Below are 12,182 nucleotides of genomic sequence, written 5' to 3' on the forward strand. Positions count from 1 at the left end.
GAACACAGGTGTGCAGAAACTGTGTTTTGTGTGGTTTTTTGCAACTCGTGCAAAAATCACTGTTCGTGCATTCTTTACACTTTCAGCAGTAGGAAGAGTAAAATTGCCCCAAACTTTAAAAACCATACACATGCTGGAGTAGCAGGACTTTTTTTTCTTATTTGTATGATAATGCCACAGACAATCGGAAATTAGTCTGTTAGTTTTTTATTAAAATAGAACTGTTCATAGCCACAAAGTCACATTAACACTCACCAACAATTTTGCTTTAATCTCCAGACACATAAGACAGCACAATGTAGGTATGGAAGCTTGAAGAACTGAACACAGCAAGATTAGAAAACTTTAAAAAGGCCCTAACGTCATAACGTGGCAGTGTCAACACTGAAGTACAGTACAAGCTCTGACAAAGATAAAGCTAAAGAGAAAGAACTGTTGCAACATTTAAATACAGATTCTGTTTTTTTTTTTTAACATTGAGATGCTTGTAGGTGAGATTTTAGTTACAACATGGTTGACATTTTTGCTTTCAAGGCAACTTCAGACTACTAATAAAACACAGTGCAAGTTTGCAGTCAGATGTTTTTGTTCCAGTTGCACTCCATACTGTCCAATAGGGCTGGATGATACACTAAAAAAGAAATAAATAAAATAGAGGTTTGCTTTCTTGCAAAAAGCTAGATGCAAAGACTGACCACTCTCAATTAAAAGCCACTTAGCAGTAAGCTAAGTTGAGCTAATAGCTAGCAGGTATTGAATTAGCAGTTAATGTTCGTTTTCATTGTTTATAGCTTGTAGATTTTTAGGCCTCACTCACACAAGCCTAGAGACTCATGGACAACCCTGTCTTCCCAGTTTCACTACCACTTTTCGAATAGTTTTTAAAAGTCAGCAGTCTGCTAGGCAGCAGTCTGCTAGTGACTAAAGCAATTACAAGGAGGTTTTTGGTGCAGTACCATATACCTTTCTGCAATCATTTTCATGCTCGTGACTGCACACAATACAGAGAAACCAGTTGCCAGTCGAATGCACACTGCCAGTTACTGACTGGTCTCTAGGCCCGTATGAAATGAGCTGAGCAAGCAACGTCACAGTGACTTCTCACAGCAATTCACAACTGATCAGAGAATACACGTTTGGTTGTTGCCAGATGGTTGCAGACTGTGTGACTAGGGCCTTAGGTTATGTTAGTGCTAGGGTAAATAGTTATCATTCTAAAGTTTAAAGCAAGCACGTGTTTAGCTATCTTTAACAATTAGCTAAACTGCTACCATTGCTTCACTTTAAAGGTTTAGCTGTAATTAGCAGGTGTTAGCTTACCTAAGCCAGTTAAACTTATTCTATACCTTATACATATAGCTCTATTGAGCTAGGGAGCTATACTAGCATAAGGTTATGCTAGTTTTAAGGTAAAGAGTGTTTCACCATTTAAAGTTCATATTACAGTGACTGCCTTTGACATAGATAAATAGTTAGTTTTTTCCATTTTACAGTTTAAGCATTTAACTGGGATAAAAGGCAGCACTGTGAGCAAGCTATCGCCATCACTAGAACTTGGGTCCATGTTTATAAAATTACCAAATTAAATGCTCAAGTAATGTTCCCATGTTTTTATCTGTGATTGTTCTCTTTTAACCATTTGGTGTAGTGGTCTGCAGGTATGCGAGACTCCACTTTGGATCAGAACATTTTGTAGTTGCAGGGTAACCATTAAGTGAGGCCCAATGCAAATACCCTCTAATTTGTTATAACCTGGCAGACATCACGCCACCTACTGTAGAGTAGAAGAACATCATTTTATATGTCGTCCATGTGAACATGAAAGAAGGGGGGGGGGGGACTACTACAACAACTCTGGCTTTACCAGCAACATCCATTTATTGGCCTTCTTATCCAAATATTTTACTCAGAGTAATTTAGTTACTTGCATTTTTAGAAATGGCAGTTGAAAATAATAATTTATTAAAACACTAAACTTTTCCTTTTAACAGTTTCAAATTAAATGTGCATCTAATTTGGATCACCGTCAAAAATTCAAACAGCAAACAATCCACAGTCAAACAATCACAATAGTCTAAATAACTAATTTCCTAAAATTGTCATATTAACCTTAATTGTTATGCGAATGACAAATTTTAAATTGTATCATCCAGCCCCTTCACCCACACTGGTTAAGACTCACTTATGTGCTGGTACAACACAACCTTAGCTGTGGTCTAAATCTCACAGTATCACAGTTAATACACTAATCTCAGATGACTAACCTGGGATTCAAGTAGTACACGTCTATTGTTCTTATGCATCTAGTGCTTAACAGTGTTACAATAAAAGCTTTAAGCAAAGACCTATTAACACTGCAGTACCGCACATAAATGTTCACTGAGAAGACGGGTTGTTGACAGAAACGCGTTGATGTTTGAGGCTTACTCGAAAAGTGCATGCACGTGAAAAATGAGAAACTCTCCTTGTGTTTAATGAGTGCACACATTCGTGTTTCAGTGTTATTTTGAGACATCATGTAAACTCAAACAGAAAGACGAGGACATAGTTTAGGCCAGTCTGATTTGGTCACCCAAATGCTGTCATGAACTTTTACCGATTCTATCCTTTGTGTTTTATTAAACATTTGAATGTGCAAAGTCTGAATATAAAGCAGCTTAAACATGACTTTAACTGTTACGTGAATTAAAAAGGGGCACAGTGAACACAGGCAGAATGTGACACCAGATGCAAATTCTACCAGCGTGTCCACAAGAGTGGGATATTTCTGAACTCTACTATTTTGGGGTTTTAAGACAAGACAAAGAAAATCAAGGATATCAAGACAGACTATGACCAAGAACTGGGGTTAAAGGTAAGTTATGGATTTGGTCAAGAGCTGAGCTAAAACCTTAAAGTCCAATATGTGCAAAGACTTTCCATAACAGACAAAATAAGTATGCACTCACTGCTGTAATGATGAGGTCTTCTGGTTCTGAAAAATGATCACTATGAATAGTAAGGCTTTGTTGACCCTCCATTAAAGGGATGTAATATCAAGTAGTGAGAGAATTCCAGAGGCAGCTCCACAGCTGAATAAATCTTCTGCATCTGTCTGGTTTTTTAAAATCATCATGTGGCAGCACAAAGTTCACAACTATCAAAATATTGCAGAACGCTTTCTGAACGTTGAGATCATGACGCACAAGGTGAGAGGTGCACACACATTTTCACGCTTCGGTGTTTAGAAACACATTTTCCTCCCACATTTTTTACAATTTCTAGTATGATGTGAAATCTGAACAACAATCTACTTGCTCGTAATCATTAGCTTATTGACCTAATGTGCACGCTAACGATACTGTACATTTATCTAGTGAATGTCCGACATGAAGCTCTACATAATCTGAACATTAGATATTCAGGAGAGCGCTGTGCATTGTGGACAAGAGAAAAAAAGGATTTACAGATGTCAAACATTTAACAGTTATTATTTCTGTCCGTCCATCTGTCTCAGTATCTCAACATTATAAATCAGCACAAAGACTGGTGTCTATTTTGGTTGTTAGAATCCTTGTAAAGTACATTCTGTGGATTATGATAGAGATAAGAAGTTTATCATGAGAACATTCCCCATTATTTTATATTCCAGTTAGTGCAGCGGTCCCCAACCTTTTTGGTGCCACGGACCAGTTTAGTGTCAGACAATGTTTTCACGGATCGGCCTTTAAGGTGTCGCAGATAAATACAACAAAATAAAATGATATGACCAAGACAAAAACCATGGTATTTTGTAAATATAATAATAAACGCGAATTCACTGTGTAATTGTGTAACTTTATTAGCAGCATCCTCCTGAAATGGGCCAACAACATTGAGAGTAACATCCTCCTCTCTGCCCCTTAATGCTCTCTGGTCGCTATGGTAACGCATAAATATTTCTTTGAAAATAAGTCTCACAATTAAAACATGGGAAAAGACCCAAGGACACTGAGTTAACGATACATTTCACACCTGAGCCTCAACTCACGCGGCCCGTACCAAACGATTCCAGTCGGTGGCCCGGGGGTTGGGGACTGCTGAGTTAGTGTATGAGATATGTCATTTATACGGTGACATATATCATCCTCTCTATCCTCCAAAATCAATGCATAGTGCAGTGCACCCAAACACGGGCTGCTTTAAGTCTGTTCTATCCCTTAGATTTAAAAAGACAAAACAAAATCTTGCCGTCATGCCACTATGATAAGTTGCTACATATTCCACGCAGGGTAACCACATAAGGACCAAGAAACAGAGGAATGACAGTCAACATTAATTCAAAATAATGCACTACATGTTCTGAAGGACATCATTTTGGCTAGGCAAAAAAAAAAAAAAAAAAAAAGATTGATTGGTTGCTAGGCTTAAAGTGGATGTGTCCAAGCAGAATAACCTATCCAGATGGATGGATGTAAATGGGTGGATGTCACCAGTGCTGTACCTCCCATCAGTGTAAAGGTTTGAATTTGTGACAAATACGGATTTCTCAGGCGCAGTGAGAAAGATCCAAAAATGCTTTATTGTCCAATCAAAAGCATTTTTGTTAATGCAACAAAATTGGGTTCAATATGATGGTGGCAGGCTAAGAGTTCAGTTCTTAATGGAAAAAAAATCCGTTTATAGACCCAGGCTTTGAACCACTGACACGCAGCGGAAACAGAGAGCCAGGAAACCAGTGCCTAGCAGGTCTCCCAGGGCTGTCAGGTACGGGATGGAGAAGTTGTCAGGGTCCAGACTCCGTCTCCACATCAAACGGACAATTAGGTCAGCAACATAAAGGAGGATAGCCACCTGGAGAGAGAAGACAACTGGGCTGTGAGTGTCAAAATTAGCATCAAACGTTAGAGTACTTGTAAAGTTAGCTGCTTTTCTAACTATTAGCTGCCAGTAATGGTCAAATAATCTAATGATATACATGATTTAAACAGCTAAAAGTAAAAGATGGGCGGTTGAAAGTATGGCTAAATGTATAAAGTTGGTGAATGTAATGGCCTAACTGTCAAAACTGCAAGACCTGTTGTAACAGTATAGTAATATTTAGCAACTGAAAATAAAATGATGGGGAATTTGAATAGTTTTCTAAAGGTTGTCTGTGAAGGTTCTCAGTCATCCAGGTCAGTCTAAGGAGCTTGGAAAGAAAAGCGTCTTGAAGAATTTAAAGAAGTCCAGAGGCTTTTCTTTCCAAGCTCTTAGACTTTTCTAAAGGTTATGGGTAAGTTGTAAAAATGGCTAATAGTTAAAGTATGGTTAAATCTGTCCCTAAAAGAAATGCACAATGGTTGAAATCAGGAAATGTCAGCGAAAAGTAAAGCAAATGATTTAAATAGTAACTGTAACATTATTAAGATTCAGGAAAAGTAAAAACACAAGGGCAAACTGTTGAAACAGTTCAAACTAATAAACAATGGTTTAAGTATTAAATGTTAGCTCAAGCTGTTGGTGATCCAGTTGCCTAGGTGGTCCTCTAAACCATTTACTATCACGTTATATGCCAATCAGTGCTTCCCTGGAACTTGTGAAAAGCGTATCCCAGGTCCTGATCACTTCCCACCACTAATGCTTATGTTATGCGGAGTTCCTTTTAGTCGCCCAATGTCATTCTCCGTCTGTGGTCTCTGTTTGGCGCTTTGCTTCTAGTGCAGATGCAGCTTAAGACGCAGCTCTAACTTTTATAGTGAATGGTCTCTGTTTCCAGTTTGTGGCACACTTTAAGTTTCAGTATCATTCTGTGATTAGTTACCAACTGTCTGGAATCTAAACACGTGCGGCATTTACAAGCGTGCACACTGGGCGACCGCAGCAGTTTGCTAGAGACCAAAGTAAGCAACAGGACATTTTTGGTGCACCACACTCTCTGAGACAGATTTGAACCAGCAACCTCGGGTGATCACGCACCAGTCGGTCAGAGAACGTGCATTTTCCCCTGAAACCGACCTGAGGGAGCGACGGGGTTTTCAACCGGTCTCTAGGCCGGTGTGACTAATGCCTAAAGTGGTAGAAGTAGAGCTGACTTTAAATAAATAAGATAAGATAAGTGGTTTAAAACAACTAAAAGTAAACAGCTTTCTAACAGTTGTTTATAAAAAAGAAAGAAAGAAAAAACGGCTGTTGGAGAGAAAAAAATAAAACCTAGTGGATGAATAGTTGGAGCAGATGATTAGAATGTATATCTAAAAGTAATGGTTAAATGGTTACATGGTCTATATTGATTGTTTTAAGTATTTGATTATCAGTTGAAAAATCAGTGATCCATGGCAGTGTCCTATGAACCTTCCTAGAAATGGAATCAACTTTTTTGGGCTTGGGCTGTTAGGAAATCTGACATCTTGAACCTCCGGGAGATTACCGAGAGTGCCAAACTATTATTGACTTGGTATCAAAGGACAAAACACAGAATTCTGTTCAGTAACACAGACTTTCCAAACACATGACAGATGATGTTATGCTGGGGATTGCGGTGTACTTTCTGCTCTATCCTGGAGCAACTCTTTATCCCAGTGAGCTGCTCAAACACACACCTGTTACAGGTCATTTCACACTTTGGTAACAGGTGGTTGCGGCCATTTTGATCAGACTGTACAAAGTCTAAGTCTATAATGTACCTTCTGATGACTGGTTTTCACAGTCTCTGTCAGACTGTCATTGGAAACTTGAGGGTCAGCTGAGAGCCAGCGAGTTCATGAGAAACCACTCAGTGTTGGCTACCATCAACAGGAAAACCCAAATGATTTCTTACAGTGTATGTGGCATGGGGCTGAATCGGTGTACCTGTAGCAGAGCAGCACACAGGTAGCAGACAGTGAAGGCTATGGTGATAGGTGCCTCCTCTCCTTGTAGCAGAGAGATGGCGTAAAGGAAGACCAGGTGACCGGGTATAACCAGCATCAGCAGCACCCGTGCTGACTTCGAGTTGACCCCTGGGAGACAGAAAATGTAAGAAAATAGTGCCTTTTGTTATCAACCACTGATCTGTATCACCAATCTTTTGACTCCAACTTCTAGTCTAAACTTTACTGTGATTGTATGATGTAACATAATCTGAGTTATTTTACAAGCTCCACATTGTCAATATTGTCAACACTTATAGTTAATCTGACATCAACAGCTGACTTTTTACACATTCTGCAGACTCTGGTTGACATCAGCACATTTGGAAGTCTTATTTGCAGTCAGCTAATAGATCAAGTCCCACATTCACACGAGCTGGCCGTTTGTCTCTGGCTGAAAATGACGATGATGGTGGTGAGACAGTGAGTTTAAAACTATGGTGTGGTGGGGCCTGTTGGGTGGCCCTGGGGCTGTAGCTCTTAGGTTTGGATTTCGTGAGGAAGCTGGCTCTTCCTGGGGTTCAGGGCAGGTTGGGGTGGGCTGATTGTGTGTCTAGAATGCTTGATCCCAGCCCCTCATTAGTAGAATTTATTTTTTACCAACGCCTGTTAGGACATTTAAAGTCAGTTTCCTTAAATCGTTTAAATTTCTGGTTTAGAGAGCTTCCACCGCATGGCAGCATTACCTGAGGAGAAGAAGGTGATGCAGGGATTGGGCCAGTGCTGCCTCATCTTGTAGGGTAGCACCCCTGGGATGCTCCAAAAGTGCAGATAGGTAGAGATCCTGCTGGCCTGGATGGCTACCAAGTTGCCACCCACTCCTATGCATGGGAAGAGAAGGCAAGAGGATGAACGAGCTGAGTCAAAGATGATGCAAATAAAGCAAGAGAAACTACTTTAAGCTGTTGATCGCGACTTTAAACGAGCCGCTGCAAATGTCGGACAAAGCTGCCATTCAAGTTGTAACGTCGTTATCAAAGTTCTTTCCCACAAAGAACAGTAAACACAGCTTTAGTGACGCTTAATCTCATTTATTGCTGCCGGCACACAAATTAGGCCAAATAATGACACACTCTTGGCACAGCTGTGATCCGGACAGGGTCTGCAGAGAGACGCGAGCCAGAGCAACGCTAAAGCCTGACCACTCGAGTCACAGTAACTGAAACATAAGAGAGATGAGTACAAAAGAGCACTGCAAAGTGCGGAGACTAGTCGCACATGCACGTGGAACGCCACACAAATAAACCTGGCTGTAAAAATCAGAATGGGACAAATTCTGGCAAAAATATTGTGTCAATACTGGTTGAGCATGAACTGTTTGATGAGCCATTTTCTGATTTCTAATGTGCTCCAGGTGGGTTACACAATCAAACTGGAAGATAAGATTCTGGGTGAAATGAATTTATTCGCCTCTTCAAAGTCGTATTTCGACACAATCAAGGACGGCTTTTGCAGATCCAGCTGCTTTTCACAGTCCATTTTCATCTGGTGTTGACAGTGATATCTGTGACTAACTCGGTTATGTCAAGCACCTTTCCAAGTACTTAGCCCCACAAAAAACAAAACCAAACAAAAAAAAAGAGGCACAGTTGCCATTAGGATGGGGAGAGGGGTGTTTTGTGAGGAAAACATAATGCTGGTTATATTTTGCAAGCCAGAATAGGAAATTTAAACCAGATGGGAAATTTAGAAATTATCAGCGTGGCACAAAGAGCGTACGAAACAGAGGATTATGAAACAGCCGGAGGATGGGCAGAATCAAAATGAGAAACAGTGACAGGGAGGATCTGTGGTTATTCAAGGCCCTATGAGCTGTGCCAGCACACTGGCTGTGCATCATTAGTGGTTTACATTGACTTCTCTCCTATACTCATCGGCTCTCTGCACGCATCACCTCACAGCCAAACCACTCGGCCTTAGGGCTGCTTCTTTTTTGCTTCCTCTTCTCTATGTCATGATGCAGTTTTCATTAACACATAAGTTTGACACACATTAAAGATGACGATCAGGTCTCTATAAGCACAGTGTGACGATCTCTCTGCTCGTCCTTATGTTTATTTGACAGGTTTGTGGTACACACAGTGCTACTGCGTCTCAAAAAATTTATATTTTACAGATTCAGTGCACATAAACGGAAATATTTCACCTTTTTCTTTTAATAGCTCATGAAAAGCAGGAATCCAGTATCTCAGATTTAAGTATGTCAATAAATTACTATTCAAACAGCATAAACACCATACATCTCTCACCCCTGTTTAGCACATACAGCCGCAATCATTTGGCAAACTCCTGATTTGATGGTTACCCGGATGACGATCATCCACATCCTCCAGGAGAGGATGAACAGTGTTAAAACTGCTACCAAATGGTTCGTCGACCATGTTATTACTGTCCTGCCAACTCACCTCACCTAAACTCCATAAAGAATCTTGAAGGTATTGTGAAGAGGAAGATGAAAAACACGCAGGCAGAGCTGAAGGCTGCTATCACAATAACACCTCAGCAGTTCCACAAGCTGACTGCCTCCGTGCCACGCTACATTTATGCAGTAATTTGTGGTGATGGAGCTCCCAACCAAGTATTAACATTTTAAAGAAACATACATTTCATGAACTGCAATTTTTAGCTTCATTTTTAAATTTTTGTTTGTTTTTTATGCTTGGTCTACACTGCCTCTAAAAGAGTAGCTTGACTTGTTGCATCTTATTACTCATGTATTTGCATCACTATAATGGCACAATCGAATCGACCACAAATAGTTTGCCAAGTCTACTCAGCTGCTGTTGCAACGCTCGACCAAATTTTGTCTGTGGCTGTTTTGTTTGTGATTGTAGCTACTCTGACAGTTGGTTCTTCTTATTCTCTTCTTATTTGACACAACAGCAAAGGTGATGTAGATAAAGTCAGCATCCTCAAAAGTAAACGACCTAAGTAGAAGCTAGTAGTCACATCAAAAGAGCATTTATTTTATTTTATTGTAAAGATAATAGTATTAAGTCAAACAATATGGGAATGAAGAAACTGTAGTTCCTTTCCAGTTATGGCAAGCTCCAACACTGTTGTTAAAATGGCTGATTTTAAAGCAGAAATAATATGTTTATAGCCAGCTATAAAAAAAACAAAATATAACATAAACAATATTTATACTGTAGGCAGTTATACGGTACTAAGTGCCTGCTAGGTCTTCCCAAATGGTTAGCTGATGACTTAGCATGCTAGCCCTTTTCCAAATATAAAAAAAAAGCTAGAGTCAAAAAACCAAACTTCAAACTTTAAAACAGTCGTCCACAAACCAGTAGGTGATGTCATGCTGGCTAGGTCCATCTTTTATCTGCAGTCTATAATTTAGAACCATATCCCTGTTTGGCTGCTTCGCTTTCAATGGTTGGTCAAATAGGTGAGAAACTAGATTTATTCTTCACTCTTTTCCATTTTTAAATCACAAAATATTGCATTTTAGGTACAAGTGATTATATTTTGGTAAAAGAAGAACTCTGATTAAGCAAAATACAACATAAAAATTGAGTTTCCAAAAGATGCATGAAAGCAGTTTGATGCCCTTACATCATGGCTCTGGTGCATAAGGAAAAAGTTGGTTCTTCTCAAATGTTCCAGTGGTTTTAAGGCTTCATTTACAGGACATTTTGGCAGTTCTTCAGGTTTTAGCCCATTAACTTCAAATCATGTGTACTTTAACATTAGGGCTGAACATTTTCCGAAGCATCACATATGATTTTAGACTGGTTTCCCGCTAGCAGCTGGTTTCAGTTCATTTCACAATGGCAATTAACATCCACTTGGAAAAAAAAGGCTCAAGTACTTGAGGAGAGGTCATCATGCATGGTAATTTAGACTGTTCTGAATGCCCCCAATTGGTATTACATAATATGTTCTTAGTGCTTTGGCGGTGAATATAAACAAAATCGTTGCCAAATTCAAAATTTTACTTCAGCAAAGTTCTTGTCCTGCTTCCTGTGTTTAGACAAGATTTTAATATTATGAGAAATATGGCTTCAGTTTTCAAATTAAATAGGATTATGTAGAAAAACACTGAACACTGATATCCAGCCAGTCTGGATGGGTCATTCACCGACCACATTTATATTTTTCTTTCGTGTTTACAGCTTTTTAATGTCAGACGTCAGAGCTGTTAAACACACAAAATAGAAGCGTTTCCAGTTACTTGGAAGGAAATCAATAAAGAAAAATCCTTTGATCAACTCAAAGTATTTGGATGGGGATTTTAGATGCACTCAAATCCTGGTAAAATGAAATATTTCAGCCGTGCCCCGAGAGGTGGACTGTGCTGTTAAATCTGTGCTTCCTGTGGTGCTCATGCACAACAAACCTGAACATGAGCAGCTATCACTATTTCTAAATCAAATGAGAGTTTGACATTAAATTTTAAGCTCATTTGATTTAACTGCAGCACTTTATCAAATTTTATTACTATACCCATGTGACACAGATCTCAACTTCCCACATCTTTGAGCTGGCTGACACACAGAAACTCACTGTCATCAACTACCGCACAGGCATTTGTACAGACATGTTCAAGTAATTACATGTGGCACCGTTTCATTTTAGAGACCTGCTTACCATTAATGACAGGAGTGAAGATAGCCATACCCTCGAAGTTGGGATCACTCACTGTCTTGTCCAGTATAAGGCCTCCAAAGCTGGACAGCACAAACACAAAGGCAATCACAACACAGCAATACAACCTATGTACTCATATGCTGTACATACAGCGCGATGCATGATTTCTTAGTTTTGGTCCATATTTGTCACACTTACAGAGTTCACATCATCAAACAAATGTTATTAGACCAACGTAACCCCAGTCAACACAGATGCTGTTTTTAAATGAAAAGCTCTCCAAACCTACCTGCCCTACGGACAAAAGTAACAGCCACTAATTCTAATAAGCAGCTGTGCCACCATTGGCGGTGAGAACTACAATGAAGCATTTGTGATAACTGGCAGTGACTCGTTCCCATCGTTGTGGAGGAATTTTGGCCCTCTCTTCTTTTGCTTTTAGGATTTGAGTCACTAGACCACTCCAAAACCTTCATTTTGTCCTTTTAAGCCATTCCGAAATGGAGTTGCTGGTGTGTTTCAGATCATTGTCCTGCTGTATAATTTGAGTGCCCTTGAGCTTCAGGGCACAAACTGATGGCCAGACATTCTCCTTCGGGATTTTCTGGTAGAGAGCAGAATTCATGGTTCCATCATGAAGCAGCAAAGCAATCCCAGACTGTCACACTACACTTGGTATGCCATTCTTTTTTATTAAATGCTTTGTTAGTTTTATGCCAATCGTAACGGGACTCA

At 39.6% G+C, this 12,182-nt stretch overlaps 1 protein-coding gene across 4 annotated transcripts in view; it reads right to left on the minus strand.

The window, feature by feature from the left end:
- Positions 1-198: 198 nt before the first annotated feature.
- Positions 199-12,182, minus strand: part of LOC134618201 (solute carrier family 41 member 3) — a 38,623-nt gene continuing 26,639 nt past the window's right edge. For all 4 annotated transcript variants that reach the window (XM_063463459.1, XM_063463458.1, XM_063463457.1 and 1 more), the window contains 4 exons: positions 11,448-11,527; positions 7,535-7,669; positions 6,790-6,938; positions 199-4,812 (listed from right to left, as the gene is read on the minus strand). In XM_063463459.1, coding sequence (XP_063319529.1) covers positions 4,639-4,812; positions 6,790-6,938; positions 7,535-7,669; positions 11,448-11,527 — 538 coding nt within the window. In that variant the 3' untranslated portion in view covers positions 199-4,638. The remainder of the gene's footprint in view (positions 4,813-6,789; positions 6,939-7,534; positions 7,670-11,447; positions 11,528-12,182) is intronic.

Source organism: Pelmatolapia mariae, linkage group LG20, assembly GCF_036321145.2.
Source record: "Pelmatolapia mariae isolate MD_Pm_ZW linkage group LG20, Pm_UMD_F_2, whole genome shotgun sequence".
NCBI lineage: Eukaryota > Metazoa > Chordata > Actinopteri > Cichliformes > Cichlidae > Pelmatolapia > Pelmatolapia mariae.